Source organism: Aptenodytes patagonicus, chromosome 2 (assembly GCF_965638725.1).
Source record: "Aptenodytes patagonicus chromosome 2, bAptPat1.pri.cur, whole genome shotgun sequence".
Classification (NCBI taxonomy): Eukaryota; Metazoa; Chordata; class Aves; order Sphenisciformes; family Spheniscidae; genus Aptenodytes; species Aptenodytes patagonicus.
Genome location: NC_134950.1, coordinates 121,783,190 through 121,801,937, shown reverse-complemented (window position 1 = coordinate 121,801,937; position 18,748 = coordinate 121,783,190). Strand labels below are relative to the sequence as shown.

The 18,748-nt window shown below is 37.7% G+C and overlaps 1 protein-coding gene across 1 annotated transcript in view; it reads right to left on the bottom strand.

Moving 5' to 3' along the window:
* The window catches only part of ULK4 (unc-51 like kinase 4), a 260,277-nt gene that overhangs the window by 151,679 nt on the left and 89,850 nt on the right, over nucleotides 1-18,748 (bottom strand). The window contains exons 26-31 of the mRNA XM_076331013.1: nucleotides 17,775-17,896; nucleotides 17,403-17,459; nucleotides 14,146-14,197; nucleotides 13,961-14,055; nucleotides 1,171-1,222; nucleotides 927-1,071 (exon numbers count right to left, since the gene is read on the bottom strand). Coding sequence (XP_076187128.1) covers nucleotides 927-1,071; nucleotides 1,171-1,222; nucleotides 13,961-14,055; nucleotides 14,146-14,197; nucleotides 17,403-17,459; nucleotides 17,775-17,896 — 523 coding nt within the window. The remainder of the gene's footprint in view (nucleotides 1-926; nucleotides 1,072-1,170; nucleotides 1,223-13,960; nucleotides 14,056-14,145; nucleotides 14,198-17,402; nucleotides 17,460-17,774; nucleotides 17,897-18,748) is intronic.

Genomic DNA, 18,748 nt, shown 5'->3' with positions numbered 1-18,748 from the left:
GACAGTCTCATTCTTGGGGAAGGCACTGTTTCTGATCATAATCCAGCATCCATTCCTCCACCCCTCTGCCACTTATTTAATGTAGGGGTGGGGAACAATTTCCTCACTTAGGGCAGCTAAGTATTTATAATTATTAACTTTTGAGGACCACACATTAAAATACACTGTAACATTATTAGAATAATGTGAAAGAAATGATGACTCATCTTTATTGTACTCTTACTGTGTTCGTGCTTTCCTTCCCTCTACTCACAGATGTTATCAGCCCACAGTATGCATGTGCATAACACAGAGAGCTGTCTTTATGCTCACCTGCAAGTCATTTTGAAATGACAGGCCTCATTTGACCATAAACCATATAAATGAAGTGCCAAGCCACATCTGGCCCACAGGCTGTAGTTTCATGTACTCTGCTGTAGGGTTTTTCTGCTGCTTGAGGCAGCAGGAAAGGACAGCAATTTAGAGGCAATAATCCCTGGGTGGATCATGGAGGACTAATCCATCCTGTACCATTCCTTTTTAAAAGGTTATATGCCATTCCATGATTTCAGAACATCTTACATGAGGGCACAATATCCAAAATAGACAAGAAGATGTTGCTGTTAGAATGTTCTGACTTTATTAGCGGAACAAAGAGGGGTATTTAAATCACAGCCCAAAAGCTAGGGGAAACTTGTTTCACTCCAAGAGCAGCCAGAGGCACAGTATCAGAAATGAGTGTCACACAGAAGTTGTGTTTGTGTTGTATATGACAAAGTACTAAATAAACCTAGGAGGGAGATGTTGGGCAGAGAACTCTGGCAGCCATTCATAGCTATTCCTCTTTTCGTTTTGCCATTTAAACATAAAAAGGGTAAAGCAAATACGCTGTCAAAATGGATTGAGTATCAAGTTATTCCCCATTACAGCAGCAATATTATACTTACTGAGGCAGCAATGAATCTCTAATGAGAGACAGAAGCTTGCTGTTTGAGTCGAGGCTCTCCCCTTTCTCCTCAGCCATGACCTCGTGGCTTAAAAGCAGTGATGTGGTTTCTGAGAGCAACCGCAAGCTGAAGAGTCTCCATTCCACTTGAAAATAAAGGTGCCAAGAATGTGACCACACTGAATTCTAATTAAAACAAAATGTGGAATTCATGGAAAATGTAGTTGATGTGGCCATATACTTACCATTCTGACTGTGGACCAAAGAAACTAGTGGTGGGAGGATACAGTCTTCAACCTAAAATAGAGAATTAGAAAGATCTGCCTTAGATTATTCACAGGGGAAAAAATAGAACAGAGATACACTATCATCTATGTTTATTCCAATGCTGCAGCCCTTAATCAAAGAGATGAATAATCATGGAAATTCATCCATAATCACACTTATAAAGCCACCAAATTCACTCTTCTCTGGTAAGCTGTCATAAAGTTACAGACAGTAATGTACTTTTGTATAGAAAAAAACAGTAATTTTGGTATAATTCATTGAGAATGAATTTTAATGTAAAATACAGAATTCAGTGCAGATGTAAGATATTAAGAAAAAAGAGTATTAGAATATCTATTAATCCTGATGCTTTAATCCATAAACTAACCATCGAATAGAGTTCAGAAGAAACGTCCTTCTAAAACAAACCTGCATAGAACTAAAATACATCAGTAAAGATGTACTACCTCTAATGAAATATTCTTAAGCTTAGTAGAGAGTCTTGATAAAATTTTAACTTCTTCCATTCTGGTAATACACAGTCTTCCATTAAAATTTAAATTTACAGACTTAAGACTTGAAATATGAAAAAAAAAAATCCAGTCAACTCTTTATTGTTCATGAGTGTATTGTTACAGATTAATCATCTGTCACAGGACTAGTCAGCTTAGTTCCATCTGAAATCAACTTATGGTAAACTAGGCTATAACTCAGTTTTATATATCTAATATTACAAAAATAGTGTATTATTAGTATTCTCTATAGAAGACTTAAGAATGAATCGCTAAGTCATTGGTAGAATATAATTTATTTAGACAGGACATGCTTTGGTTTTGGGGAGAGAATGGATGGACAGTCCTGCAATTTTTAAGTATGCATCACGGATACACAGCTTGTCCTTGGATTTATTTATACAAATAAAATTACTGTGTAGGTTCTCACTACACCATGGACAGGATTTGGTGTAGCAAGACTGCGTTATAATCCTCCATGTGTTTTCTTTTAGTGATTAATGCTAGAAGATAGAATTTCTCTAGATTTATGCAGCTACTATTAAGAAACATCTATAGAAGCTGAAAGTATCTATGAAAAGGGGTCACTAAATGAAGTTAGCCTCTAGTCAGCAAGAACTACAATCAACAACTATTTCATTGTTAGTTGGTTGTCTCTGTTAAATGAATCTCTGACATTAAGGGATTCATTTAGTCTAGCTTTTTTTCCACTTCTGAAAAAACTACCAAAAATGTGCCTTTGTTTCGTACTTTCAATAAAAGAGGTAAAGGACTCTGCTTGAGGTATGGAAGTCAAACTACTCTTGCAAGTACAAATAGTCTTTACACCTATATAGATAATGCTATATATCATAGATGTAGTGACTTTTGTAACTCTTCATAATTTTGAAATATTTCACAGACTTTTCAGTTAATATGCAGTAAGATAAATAATAAAACTACATTGCACTCCAACAACTCCATTAGTGCAGGTTTGTAAACTGTTCTACAAATGGTAATTTATCAGTTATAACATACCTGTGAAGTAGGATAAAAAAAAAAATGTACGTACTTAAGGTCTTTCAGTCCAAAAAACCAGTTCAACCTGCTGCAATGCTTCTTAAACGAAGAGGCACATTTAAGTGGTAAATTAAAGGCGTGAGACAGAAAAGAGGCAAAAAAGCAGCTCTTGATTGTCTGAAGCAACGTAGGGACTTAGAATATTATGAATCACTCAGCAGCAGCATTGACTCAGACTGATACCGATTAAGATGGCAGTATACAGCAGTTTGATGCAACTTCAACTTCTAAAACTTCCAATCTTCTTTCACTTTCATCTAGTATTAACAGTAGTCTTTCCACATTAGCAAATGTAGTTAAGCCAGTCATAAGTCTTTTCTAAGATAAACATATTTTAAACTGTCATTGTAAAGAAGATTCTTTAGGTCTTAAATAATTGTAGTAGCTTTTTCTGACCCTTTTCTAACACGAACCTCAATTTTGGCAAACAAACTGTTTAGAATGGAATTCTCCATAGCAGGTCTTTGCTTCATGTCAGTTCAGTGTGGTGGGGAGATCAACTAAATGAAGCGCTAATCCTATAGAAAATTATTTTGTGATGTAAGAGCATATCAGAATGCACATACTGAAGGGAGAAGCAAGTATTAAATTGTACATGAACCTTAAAGCAGATACTTCCTAACTTCCTAACTCTGCAACCCTCATCTTCTCGCCATTTGGGTCACTGTTTTTTACTAATGTGTACACAAATTTGTAAACAAGATATGAACTAAGGAAGTAATAACTGAGGTCAAATAAACTGAAGTGTAATAGTACATGAAATATTTTTAATAAATTCACCAGTGAATTCCACAAGTTTTCTGTAAGTTATGTATACAGAAGCATGGTATTAGTATTTGGGCATTTTTTAGAGAGATTGAAACAAAATAGAAGAATTCTCAAACAAGGATTCATTTTTTCTTCTTTTAAATGACTGCTGACATCTACGTAGAATCAAATCTCCATATATGCATGAAGGTATTCAGATATTTTTATTGTTTCAGTCTTTATCACTAAAATTGCTAACAGAAAAAAAGTGGGAAATACTCTCTTTAAGCCTAAACAGACTAGATAGTTTAAATATAATCATAGCTATATCTGGGTTTCTACCATCTTCTAAATAGCCTGATACCCAGTTCATGATAAATCCCTAACTGCACAAAGCCACCATTGTATAATTCTGTAATGATGGCATTCAAAGGCTATGCTGCCACAACTGTGCTGTTATCAGTACCCAAAATAGCAATGAAATACTAGAAACTTTCATACACACCACATTCACATCTCCCAGCTATAATACATATGTACAGGACCAAAAAAAAAAAAAAATGTAGCTCAAACCTGATAATCCTGTTTCTGACAATTGGAAAGGAGCAGAAAAAGAGTAGGAGAAATAGACCAAGCATAAAGCACAACTGTAGCTTCTAGTAAAGTAACTCTTGAGTTAAGAAACTTCCTAAGCTGATGCTGTATGTGTATTTTTGCATTTAATAATGCTTACTAGCCTTTTCTCCCATATATTTGTCCAATACTGGTTTAAATGTATTTGTACTTTTAGCATGTGCAATACCTATGGCACTGAATTCCACACTTCAACTATGCCTTATGAAAAGGCACTTCCTTGTTTATTTTAAAGCAGCTAACTTGATACCCATGAATTCTTATTTTATGAAAACCATGAATAGTTATTTCCAATTCATCTTTCCCATGCCGTTCATAATTTTATACTTTCAAGTCTTTTGTGTCCAAGCTAAAGTTCTTATCTACTCAGTCCCTCCTTGCATCATCGAGCCATACTTTTTCTTGTTAAGCTTGATTCCCTTTGAGAGTGAATGACCACCACTACATTCAGCATTCAAGGCTTGAGGGCACCATGGACTTACCATGGCATAGTGATGTTTTCTGCTTTTTTGTCTGATCTTTTACCAGTCATTTCTAATAATCTAGTTGTCTTTCTGATTACTGCTGAGCATAAAGCTATCATTTTCATAGAAAAATGATGCTAAAAGATCTCCAGAACAGTTACAAGTAGTTTAGAGCCTGGCACTGCATATGCATAGTTGGAATGATTTTTCCCCATCTGCATCGCTGGACATTTATCAGTATTGAATTGCACGTCATTTTATTGTCCTTTCACTCAGTATCTTGAAAGCTTCTGCAACTCTTACATTGGTTTTAATTTTCACTACTGTGAATAATTTAGCATCAGCAGTCAGTTCTATCACCTCCCCTATTCGTTCCCTTTTCTGGGTTAGTTATAAATAGCACATGTTGCAACACAGATCTTTGTAAGGCACCATTCTTAATATACCTAAATTTTTTAAAACTGACCTCTATTCTCTACTTAGTAAATTTTAACTAGTTAGAAGTTGATCTGTCAGAGGGTAAGAGGGAAGAGCCAATGATGGATTTGAAGAGTCTTTGGTGCATGACACTGTCAAAAACATTTTGGAAATCCAAGTATACTATCTAAAACCAGAATATCTGTCTCCATAATGTTCACTAATTTCTGCAAGGAAAACTTTATTGGTGAGGTATGAGCACCCAGCAAAAGCTGTACTTGCTTTTCTACAGTATTTTATTACTTACAAAAATCAGATCTTTTGAAAACAAAATTTTTATAGAAAATCTTCTGTGAAGTCTGTATGTTACTTTAACCCTCAAAAGAGAAAGAGAGACAAGATAAGTCACAGTTTCAGAGTAGTTAAGTATTCACCAGCTACTAGGAGGGGCTTGAAGGAGAAAACTGTACTTTCAGTCTTTCTCTGCTTGTCTTCACTGTTCAGGAGATGTCAGACACAAGGCCTGCACCCTAAATATATGTGCCTGCTTTGTTAGAAACAAACACTGCCTCAGTTTTACTTAACCTCACCAAGCAAAGTCCAAGCTCCACAAGTACCCACTAAAAAGCAGTTACAACACTGCAAGGGCTCACAGTAGAAGGATCCAATACACTAAATCCCTATCTAGCAGGAGGTACCCCCTAAGAATGATGACAGAGAACTAAACTTCCATTCACTTGTGCTAGTCAGCAAGGATGAATTCAACTATTCAACATATACATGCAACCATCATGTATTAATGAACTAGCATATAACCAAACTTACCCGTTATCCCCTACAACTTAGGCTATGTTTATATGGATAGCTTAACCCTCTTCTCAAGGCCACAGAACTTACCTTAATATGGTTAACATTACCGACCTAAAAAAAAAAAAAAAATCTCTCTTGATTAAAACTGAGTTTCAGAGCTCTTCAAATCAGTGCATAGGGCCACAGTCTTGACATTTGGTGTTACACTGGGTGGCCAGAAAAAGTAAGCAGGCTTAAAGCCTGGTCCAGCAGCATTTGTGAACCATGCAGTTCTCAAGTGAAAATGAGACCCAGGAATTAAACTTACATAAAGAAACTACGCTATCCATTCCATGCAGCTATTGTAACCAAACTTGCAAGTGACTAAGCCCATTACTTTACTTCCTGAGATTTTTCTAGAGGTATCTGGTTCTTTTTAGTGTGCATATGTTTAACTTGCAACTACTGACAAATATCTTCTCCTTATCCACTACTCAAAGCAGAACATACCAAAGCAAAGATCATGAGCTCCCAAACCCCTTTTTTTCCAGTCACATGTAAGATCCACAACATCCAACATCACCCTGACATTTATTCTCATTAAAATTCCACATACAAAGTTATTGCTGAAAGTGACCATGGAATTAAGATCATGCTGCCTTCAAACTTCTTAAAGCATTTGCTGGAGGCACAGCATGCTCCTCAATGTTTTAATTTTGCCAGTAATCTCTCAGAATGTAATAGAAAAACTAATCTAATGCATGTTAGAATGAACTGAGGAGAAGGATGATATTTCTGTAATTTTTTTTGAAAAGTCTTCACAACTTCAGAATCTTCATTGAGATTTTTTTTTTCTTACTTCTGGGAAAAGACAGCACTGATTGACTGACTCAGTATGTCAATTAGTACAGAACTGGTTTCACAAAAAATGCTCATGTCATGTGGACTAGATTAATGGACAGAAAGCCACATGGGGTGTAGAATTTTAATCTACTTGAAAAGGGAAAGTGATTGAAGAAATGCTGTACAATATGTTAATATAGTCATACCCTACACTGACAAAATTAAGGTGTCAGTGGTTAGAGCAGAACAGCCTGTGGATGAAGAACACCAGTGATGCTGAATCAAGAAAAGACTAAGATGAGCAGAAAAAAGCACTTGCAGAAGTTTCTAACCCTTGTGTTGTCATCTTTGGTGAAAATCACAACTCTTACATTGTCAACCAGTGGATTTCCATGTCATACTGCTTTTCCCTTGACTTCCCATCAAGCAACTCATCATGTTCGGGGTGCTTTTATTTTAGCCTGATTTTTAAAAATAAGTTTTAAAACCTTGAGGAGAAGAATCACTGCTGACAACTATTGCCTCAACCAGAGATTGAACTCTCATGCTTCGGGTAAAAGATCATCTGTGCAGTATACAGATCATTTTTGGGAGCTAGTTAGAGTATAGAAAGGACTCCCACAGGGACTGCCTGCCATCATGAACCTCATCACTGCTCAAAGTGCTCTGAATTAGCATATGTCCCTTTTTTAGGCAAATAAATATACTTAACAGAAAAGAAAAATGCAAATGATACAGTCAGCACAGAATTCTTCCAGTTAGTTATATCTAAGCCTTTACAACAATATTTATTTTCAAATTTTGGTAACACTTACTATCTGAATTTAATAAACATTTTTCCATTTTGGTATGTGGAGGAAACAGGCAGTTGGACTTGTGTCAGTTTAAGAAACCAGAGTTTATATTCCACTCTAGTCCATAGAGACTCTTCTTGATGGCCTTCATCATCATATTTGTGTACCTGGAAATCTACAGTTTTGTCAAGACTTGCTGACTCACACTTACTGTTAGTCTTTACTTTATATCTTGTAAAAATGCACACAAATTCATGCAAAATGAAATTATTGCTCACTACTGGCTTTCATTTTAGCAGTTTCAATTAATTTCCCTTGACTTTATCACACTTAGCAGTGTCAGCCAGTCCCCACAGAAATGAATCTCCTCAATAACTGACTTCAGGTTGATGGCAATCAGAAATTTTATCACCAAAAAAAAAAAAAAATGTATTCAATTTTCTTTGTTCAAGGTACAAATACAAAAGCAAATCAAACATGAACTAAAACCCAGAACAAACAATTCTTTTCTTCTCAAAGTGGAAAATTGAGGTTGCAGAGAGAAGTCCAGAAGCAATCAAAAGGGACTTCAGGGCACTGGGGCGATTGGTTGAAGGATCAGGAGCACAGGTAGTATTTTCCTCAATCCCTACAGTAGCAGGGAAGGATACTGAAAGGAACAAGAAAACACACCTGATCAACACGTGGCTCAGGGGCTGGTGCCATCGGTGGAATTTTGGCTTTTTTGATCACGGGGAGGTTTACACGGCACCGGGCCTGCTGGCAACAGATGGAGTTCAGCTGTCTTACAGGGGGAAAAGGATTCTCGCTCATGAATTGGCAGGGCTCATTGAGAGGGCTTTAAACTAGGTTCAAAGGGGGAAGGGGATAAAACCAGGCTCACTAGAGATGAGCCTAGGGGTAGCGTGCCAATGCTGGGGGTGAAATCGATAGCCCAGCTCAAGTGCATCTACACCAATGCACGCAGCATGGGCGGCAAACAGGAGGAGCTGGAAGCCATTGTGCAGCGGGAGAGATATGACTTAGTTGCCATCACAGAAACATGGTGGGGTGACTCTCATGATTGGAGTGCTACAATGGATGGCTATAAACTCTTCAGAAGGGACAGGCGAGGAAGGAGAGGCGGTGGGGTGGCTCTGTATGTTAGGGAGTGTTTCGATTGTATAGAGCTCAACGATTGTGATGATGATACAGTCGAGTGTTTATGGGTAAGGATGAGGGGGAAGGCCAATGAGGCAGATATCCTGCTGGGAGTCTGTTATAGACCACCCAACCAGGATGAAGGGGCGGATGAAGCGTTCTATAAGCGGCTGGCAGAAGTCTCACAATCGCTGGCCCTTGTTCTCGTGGGGGACTTCAACTTCCCGGACGTCTGCTGGAAATACAACACGGCAGAGAGGAAACAGTCTAGGAGGTTCCTGGAGTGTGTGGAAGACAACTTCCTGACAGAGCTGGTAAGGGAGCCTACCAGGGGAGGTGCCTCGCTCGACCTGCTGTTTACAAACAGAGAAGGACTGGTGGGAGATGTGGAGGTTGGAGGCCGTCTTGGGCTTGAAATGATAGAATTCTCAATTCTCGGTGAAATAAGGAGGGGGGCCAGCAAAACCGCAACCACGGACTTCCGGAGGGCGAACTTTGGCCTGTTCAGGACACTGGTTGAGAGAGTCCCTTGGGAGACAGTCCTGAAGGGCAAAAGTGTCCAGGAAGGCTGGATGTTCTTCAAGAAGTAAGTCTTAAAGGCGCAGGAGCAGGCTGTCCCCATGTGCCATTAAAAGAACGGGCGGGGAAGATGACCGGCCTGGCTAAACGGGGAGCTCTTGCTGGGACTCAGGAAAAAAAGGAGAGTTTACCGCTTGTGGAAGAAGGGGCAGGCAACCCAAGAAGAGTACAGGGATCTCGTTAGGTCATGCAGAGAGGAAATGAGAAAGGCAAGAGCCCAGCTAGAACGCAATCTGGCTGCTATCATTGGGGACAACAAAAAATGTTTTTACAAATGTATTAATGACAAGAAGAGAACCGAGGAGAATCTCCATCCTTTATCGGATGTGGGGGGGAACATTGTCACCGAGGATGAGGAAAAGGCTGAGGTACTCAATGCCTTCTTTGCCTCAGTCTTTAACAGGCAGACCAGTTATCCTCAGGGTATTCAGCCCCCTGAGCTGGAAGACAGGGACGGCGAGCAGGATGAACCCCCCATAATCCAAGAGGAAGCAGTTAACAACCTGCTATGCCACCTGGACGCTTGCAAGTCCATAGGGCCGGATGGGATCCACCCAACAGTGCTGAGGGAGCTGGCGGAGGAGCTCGCCAAGCCACTCTCCATCATTTATCAGCAGTCCTGGTTAACAGGGGAGGTCCCAGACGACTGGAGGCTTGCCAATGTGACGCCCATCTACAAGAAGGGCCGGAAGGAGAATCCGGGGAACTACAGGCCTGTCAGCCTGACCTCGGTGCCGGGGAAGATTATGGAGCGGTTCATCTTGAGGGCGCTCACAAGGCATGAGCGGGACAACCAGGGGATCCGGCCTAGCCAGCACGGGTTCATGAGAGGCAGGTCCTGCTTGACCAACCTGATCTCCTTCTATGACCAGGTGACCCGCCTAGTGGATGAGGGAAAGGCTGTGGATGTGGTCTACCTGGGCTTCAGTAAGGCCTTTGACACCGTCTCCCACAGCATTCTCCTAGAAAAGCTGGCGGCTCACAGCTTAGACAGGGGTACTCTGCGCTGGGTAAAACACTGCCTGGACGGCCGGGCCCAGAGAGTTGTGGTGAATGGAGTTCAATCCAGTTGGCGGCTGGTCACGAGCGGTGTTCCCCAGGGCTCAGTACTGGGGCCGGTCTTGTTCAGTATTTTTATCAATGATCTGGATGAGGGGATCGAGTGCACCCTCAGTAAGTTTGCAGATGACACCAAGTTGTGTGGGAGTGTTGATCTGCTCGAGGGTAGGAAGGCTCTGCAGAGGGACCTGGACAGGCTGGATCGATGGGCCGAGGCCAACTGTATAAGATTCAAAAAGGCCAAGTGCCAGGTCCTGCACTTCAGCCACAACAACCCCATGCAGCGCTACAGGCTTGGGGAAGAGTGGCCGGAAAGCTGCTTGTTGGAAAAGGACCTGGGGGTGCTGGTCGACAGCCGGCTGAACATGAGCCAGCAGTGTGCCCAGGCGGCCAAGAAGGCCAATGGCATCCTGGCCTGTATCAGAAACAGTGTGGCCAGCAGGAGTAGGGAAGTGATCGTGCCCCTGTACTCGGCACTGGTGAGGCCGCACCTCGAATACTGTGTTCAGTTTTGGGCCCCTCACTACAAGAAAGACATTGGGGTGCTGAAGCGTGTCCAGAGAAGGGCAACGAGGCTGGTGAAGGGTCTGGAGAACAAGTCTTATGAGGAGTGGCTGAGGGAACTGGGACTGTTTAGCCTGGAGAAAAGGACACTGAGGGGAGACCTCATCGCTCTCTACAACCACCTGAAAGGAGGTTGTCGCGAGGTGGGTGTCGGTCTCTTCTCCCAAGTAACAAGCACTAGGACAAGAGGAAATGGCCTCAAGTTGTGCCAGGGGAGGTTTAGATTGGATGTAAGGAAAAATTTCTTTACTGAAAGAGTGGTTAAACATTGGAACAGGCTGCCCAGGGAGGTAGTTGAGTCCCCATCCCTGGAGGTATTTAAAAGACGAGTAGATGAGGCGCTTAGGGACATGGTTTAGTAGGCACGGTGATGTTGAATTGATGGTTGGACTTGATCATAGAGGTCTTTTCCAACCTTAATGATTCTATGATTCTATGAAAAGAACCTGAAATATTGCTCTTAAATTCCTATTAACTTACACAATTTCTATTGCAGCTAAATTAAAACAGAACTGAACTGAAAAACTTACTGGTTCTGCTTGCTTAATATAACCTCACTTTTTATTAAATTCATTAATCTTTATTAGAAATGCATTTAATTTCTGATTAGAAACTTCAAAGCAATGTCACAGTTGTAGTGGAAAAAATGCATCATCTCAAGAAAGTTTTGGCCTTCCCCCTGCCCCATCCATAAAATGCTGCTTGTAACCAACTTTGTCTAAATGAGCAATCCAGGCTTCAGAGATCAGCCTAGGCTACACATTTCTCTCCAGTAAGAGTTTCCTATTAAGCATTGTTATACTTAAATATTGATCTGGAAGCTCAAACATGTCTTGCTTCAACTTTTTAAAAAAGCACCAAGTTCCACTGGGTGCTGGCATTTATATTCATAGATTCTAGTCATGCTCAGCGAGCAGCAATTAGAAGATATCCCTTGAGTAACAGCAATTCTAAAAATATTCTGTATGCATCATAGAAGATGAAGTACCACTTTCCGCTAAAGTAATGTATGCTGTACATTCAAGTATAATTAGCACACTAGACTTCGTAAATAGTATTAAACTAATTACTGTTTGCACCACTAGTGGCAGATGTGGTTAGAGATTATTAATTACAGTGGACAATTTCTTGAATTTAACATACCAAATACAAGGCAATTTCTCCACTTTATTTTGTGTCTGAATGGCTATTTGCCGAGTGTCAGGAGGGCTCTTTTAAATTAGAAAGAGCTGTTACTTATGAAAATGAGCAAATAAAGTAATAGATTTTATTTTCTCAAAAAAAACCCAAAACTGTTCATTGACAAGGATATAATTATTTTTAGTTAATAAATTTCAATATACACCTATTCTAAATCAGGGAAACTATTCTACAGAAGTGCTGTATGTCATAAATTTACAAGCACTAGACAGGCAGGAAGTTTTTTCTCTAGCTACATAAGGTTAACCAATGTGTTCAGATGGATTTTAAATAAACACCTAAAACTTTCAACATATGTGATGAAGTAAACTGTTTCAAGAAATTTAGATACTTAAATAAAACTCACCTACTGGTAGCCAGGGCTTACTTAAAAGAGAATGGGATAGTCATTTCCTGGCTTCAACACAATATTTTGCTGAATGTGGGGATGGGAGCAGGGAAAGAAGGGTTGTAAACGGGAGCTGTCTCAGAGCTATTTTTTCAGGAAAAAAAACCCAGACCATTAAAGTTTAAATAAAATTCCCCTAGCTGTTTAATGTGCTGACACAAGGTATTGCAATTTCAGTAAATGTTGATGGACCTCCACAAAAAATGGTACATATTTCTGTCAATGTAAGACACACTGATAACCCACAGAAGTAAAATGATTATTTTTAAAAACTGATGTGATTCTAGAATGATAGTCATAATAGTGACTTGCAGGCTGACAGGCATGTGAGGAGATACCAATAGGTATTCATACCTCACCTACAGTTAGATTTCTTTTCTAGAGCATCCTTTGCCATATTAAAGTAAATTGAACTGTTCAGTTCTGTACTACTTCCCCTCTGACTATTAATTGGTTAGATTTTGTGCATAAGGACCATTTTCTTGAATACCACTCTTTTGTGAGCATTAATAAAAATAAACATTAAACTTATATTCCTATTTATATTTTTTATTAATTTTAATATTTTCACTTATCAAGGCTTTATAATCTAAATACTCAAATAACACACACACCAAATAGGATTCAGCTTCTAAAAACACTTAATTTCTAAGATCACCCATTGTTATCTAGCAAAATCCCTAAGATCACTCATTCTTATGAGTTTATCAATTTGCTAATGCCTTTCTTGCTTTAAGTGCTATATTGAGTGTGCCCTTAACCTAATTCCAATACAAACACATAAATTTCAGTTTGAATTAAATGGTCGCCCCAGTAGGTATGGTGGGTTACACTTTTGGTAGGAATTCAGGCACAAAAATGCACTGGTACAGGTTACAATGATTTGTCGATCATTGATTCAAGCATTCCAACCTACTGATTTGCTGACAACTATTTCACAACATAACTGTTCTGGCTTCAGCTAGCTTAGCTCAAAGTAAATCATTTAATGAAAAACTTCGAAGAAAACAAACCTTTAGTGATGCAAGAAGCTTACAGTATGTGGGTTTGGTAATCGTAATGCAATTTTTAGTAAGCAATCTGTTAAACAAAAAACCCACCATAACAGCTATAAACTGTTAACTCTTGATGATGATCTTATCAGGAAGAATATTGATGGAATGGGATCTTCAACCCTCAGAGGTGGTCTTTCCAAGCTATGTTAAAAGCATAATGACAAATGAAGCGGGGAAGTTTTCACTAATATATAGCAACATACTTGCTTTGAGGCTGAAGAAAGACTTATAGAATCAAGTGTTATATTTACATGAAAATCATTTTAAGAACTGCTATTTCTAAACTTTAAGTGCTTCTCATTCTCTCTCTAACTTCTCAACTAAATATAGTAAACTGAGTCTGAATGCCTTGCTGCTTCTTTGAAAATTAAATCTCTCTATAAACAATAAGGATTCTTCCTGTCAAATAGAACCACGATACATTTTAAGTCATAATTTAAACTGTTTCTAAATTTTCAAAACATTCTATTATCAGTGGAAATAGGCTAATTAGCCTGCAACTATTTAATTTGTTGTCTGACTTACGGTCAAGCGATGAATTGTCAACAAGACAGGATGCTGTGTTACTGCTTCAAAGGTTGATAAAGTAGTCTTAATCAATTCTTCTGATGCAGCTTGCCCTATTAGTAAAAATAATTGTATTTCTTTATAAGATACAACAGTTATAATGCCTGCTTATAAAAGTACAGCAATATCATAGGTTATGTTACCTATTGCTCCATCCAAGTTTGTTTCTCCTGAGTCTATCGATCTGATAAAATTCTACAGAAGAAGAGGCATTTATGTTAAAACACTTTAGAAACAAAAATTAAGAAGCGTAATCACCAAATAATTACAACATGAAATTCTCTAAGGGACTATGCAAATACAAAATGTTAATGCACCTAACATTAGGAAACACTGTCATAATAATTAAGATATGAAAGACTGAAAGCATTCATGATCTAGCTGTTATAATTTTGCAAGTCTGTAATGCTGCTGGACACTTAAATGTAGAGTACAGTAAGGACTATTACTCTGACTAGTGTCAGGAATGATAACATTTCCAGCTAAATAGACAGTAATTAGATGTCTCTATTGTTAACAGAAAACTGTAATTTCTGAGAAGACTTTGAACTACTTTGGACATGGCTATGTTAAAATAACTCACTAAAAAGACAAAAGACCCTCCAGAAAATGCAATTTTCTGTTATTTGTACCATCTTTTTGATCTCCATGCATACTACACACACTATGGATGCAGTTACACACAGGAGAACATACAAAAATGCATAACCTTCTATTAAAAATCACCTAAATTAGTCATAATTTTGAGGAACAAGGACAATGAAATATTAATAATCTGGGTTAAGTAAATATTGTACAATTAGACCCATTATTCTTTTGCTTTTTAATCTTGATTTCACTCTTTTTCTTTCACTTCCATGCATAGCTGTTTACTTCATAGGGGATGCAAAAGACGTTATTAACGCTTGCTAAAGGAGGAAAAATTCTCAGCAGAATTTATAATATGGTCTTTTTTACTAATGCAGTATTTAATACACAGAGAATTTACCATGGATAAACATCTTTCTCATTTTCAATTTACAGACATATATATTTATTTATATGATGTAAAGCATTAAGAAAGTGACACTTGTTTTATATTTCACTATCAATTAAAATTTTGTTATTATATATTAAATTGGCAGAAGTGTCTACATGGGTTATCTTTTTCTCAGTATGTAAGAAACATCTGAAGGATTCTTCTCTAATTAAAAATACAGTTAGAAACTAATTATATATTTCGTAATTTAAATGCATCTCAGAGGCAGTCATAAAAACCAACTGCTTCTATAAAAAAAATTTTATCTTCCTGATCATTTAAAGAAAATTACTAGTTATTATCTAATTAACTTGTTTTGGAAGAGAGTATTAATTTGTTTGCTCATTTAAGACAGTTTCACACCTAACCATAGTCTCAAGACCAATTTGGAAAAATCAATATAGTTGGTGCAAAAATTGTTCTGGCTACTAATGCTTATTTCCTTAATTTTACATCAGAAACACAAGAAAAAGATGTATTTATAAAAAAACCCAACTATCTGAGTTTTTTTAAGCACGAGAGGAATGACGTGTATTCCGCTACAGGTGAGTCTGTGCCCTGTGCACTCCGCTAGGAGCCTACTATTAGCTGTGCCTTTGGGGCAGAGCGTGTCCTCCATATATTTCTATTCACAGCTGAAAACATGAAAGGATTGTCCCGGCTCCCTCTCAATTTCTTTGCACAACAGTACTGAAAATTAAAGTGATGATGGAAATAACTTCAAAGCAGCAAGAAAAAAAATTCTCAATGAACAACAGTTACAGGAAAATAACTACTCTTTTCCTTCCAGATACCAAGCACACATCTTTCCACTGCTAATCATTTCTTACTGTTAAGGGTAAGATTGTTGAATAAATCAGGAAAAAAAAAAAAAAAAAAAAAAAAAGAGACTGACTTGCTAAAGTCTTAGAGGCCTCAATTATAGCACAGTTGTTTGAAAAAGTACAAGCTGATGATCGAATGTGCCTTTATAGAGGTTAGTGGGAAAGTTGCTAAACACAAAATTCCAGAGTAGACTGTTGCCTGGTAGAATGGATAGTTACTCTTCCAGAAGTAATTACATTAGTCATATCATAACACAGTTCTATAAAACAGATTCAAATTTGATATTCATTTTTCAGATATACTACTTTCCCTCCCTTTTTTATGCATAAATTGAAATAGTATATGTAACTTCCTGAATTGCCTTGTTCGATGAAGACAGAAAGACAAGATGCAGGAAATACTCAGTAATCTTCTCCTCCTTGATCTGAGAGGAAAGCTGTGCTAGTATAACGAGCCTGACTTCCTCAGTCAGTAGTTCAAGCAAGCTGGAGTAACATCAAAAGAATACTTACATTGTACCTGGTCTGCTGTACCTATGTTGTTGACAGAAGAATTTCACCTTCTAAAAGGTTGATCCAAACCCATTAATAAATCTAATGCCTAGTTACAAATGCTTCAAAGAGATAAAAGGCTTTGTAATTCAACATCTACAGTTTTAAAAATTTCTTCTTCATTCTAATGCTAATTTTTATACAAATATTTTAGTAGAGCTAAATTAAACCCACATTTGCTTGGAATCAAGAGTCAAAGGAGAAAGAGAAGGGAATCTGAACAGTAAACTTTAATCTAGCTGTTTGTGGTGAAGCATTTCTTCATGTTATTGTGGAAGTAAATACCTAGTTGTCATTTATGAACCCATGTACTTAAAAGTTTTTGCTTAACTCTGATATGCAACTTTAGAATATGCTTTTTTTCTCATTGAGCGGAAACAACTGTTTCCATATGAGGAAATTACATTACAACAGTACTACTTCATTTTTGCTATACTATCCTATGGCACACTTAAGTTTATTTTCTACTGCTAATGTCATAAACAGGTTGTACATGTTAGCATGAAACAAATACCTTAGCTCTATAGCTTACAATACTCAGTTTTTCATCAGCTAAATACAGTGTAAAAGTACTGGCAAGAAGAAAAAGGTGACAAAAGGAAAGAATACCTTAAATATAGATTAGATTATAATTTCTTTTTCATTTCTACTCATGAAATACTAGTGTAAAATTCTAGAAAGAATATTCGGTGTAATTTAGAGCTAAAGTTTTCTACTCTAAAATAAAACACACAGGAAATTCTCAGTTTCAGACATGTGCAGAGTTTCTCTATACTTGAACACAGGATAACATATTTTCCCTTTGACCCAATGGATTACTACAGAAAATATTTTCTGATAATATATATAGTTTTGAATATAATCAAAGCTTAAGTCTTATATTCAGAATAAAGTTCTCTCTCCGATTTATAAATTTAATGTAATTTCATTACATTAAAATAATTACCAAAATTTTATGCACATGTATATTTTGTAAACAAGATTTAACTTAGATGGTTATACTCACAAGTAATGTCCCATAGTTGAAAAGAAACTCCTCTGTGACTATCTGGGGACGAAATACCTATTTGAATTTAGCAAAAGTTGAAAAAATTACACTAAATGCATATCTTATTACCAGAAAGAGTAAAACGCATTTCACAGCCATGTTAAAAAACGAGGACAAAATATGTATTTGCTTCTATCATTAGAGTTGTCTTACAATGTGCAAAAATAAGGCTTACATCTTTAATCCTGTTACATAGCTCAAATACTCATCTACACGTTAATAAAAGTTCTATTTTATCCATTCTGATCATGATCAGCAGAAATGAGATTTTGGGAAACTGCAAGAGTTTGTCCTTTGTTTAACAATTTTTGGAAAAAAAAAAAAATCTACCTGGGATGTCACAAGATGAAGCACTACAGGCATCATAGGAAGGTACATCTTCAGCTGTTTGGCCTGAACTGTTGATGGGTGTTTACGTCCAGAGACATTAGTTAAGGCAGTGAGAATGTCACCTATAGAAAACAACATTTCAGACTGATCTAACATAATTGCTTTACTAAACAACAGCAAATGACATATAAAACATCTCTGTTCCAGTATCCTCTGTTCAATCCCATCTTCTCCCTCCTGCCAAAAGTAGTGTTCATGTGACTGCATGATAAATCAGGCTGATCCAGCACTTTTCTTTCCTAGCTCAGTGTTCAGCCAGGCCAATTTCCTGCTCTGGCTACAGGGACAGACGCGCAAATGTGACCTCTGGCAAAACGGTGAGGATAGAAATATAAGGCAGGTGTAGAAGCAAAGATGAAATTACCCCTCTTGGCAGGGTGGACTTATACTGGCTTTAGGTGGCTACATATGCATGGAATTATACTCTTGAAATTCTGTGGATGCAAATCTATTTCCAGTGAAATAAAAAGCAAAATTCTCATGACTTCCAGCTGATCAAGAGCTGAATTCACCATAAAGAGTAGGTGACAAACTGCTCAAGCAGTATGTTTTTCCTGCAGCATAGTACCACTGGAAGAAACAAACATCCTCCCCCCACCTTCCAAAAGATCCCTCCACCAGCCATGCACACACACATTCTCATACACAAGTTTAACAATGACACAAGTGACATAAAGCAACAGGAATTCTCACTTTCTCATAAAAGAGGTAGCAACAGGTCAATGAGAGAAGTTAGTTGCCTCCATAACAAACCTCAGACACAATAATGAGGGAACAAAATTTTAATTGCAATAGTGAAAATTATACTTCAAACTTCAGAAAAGACATATAAAATCAAGAAACATTATGCTAAATTGGTATTACATTAACTATTGTCTCAGAAAAGCAAGACCCCTTCTGCATGGGATAAAGAA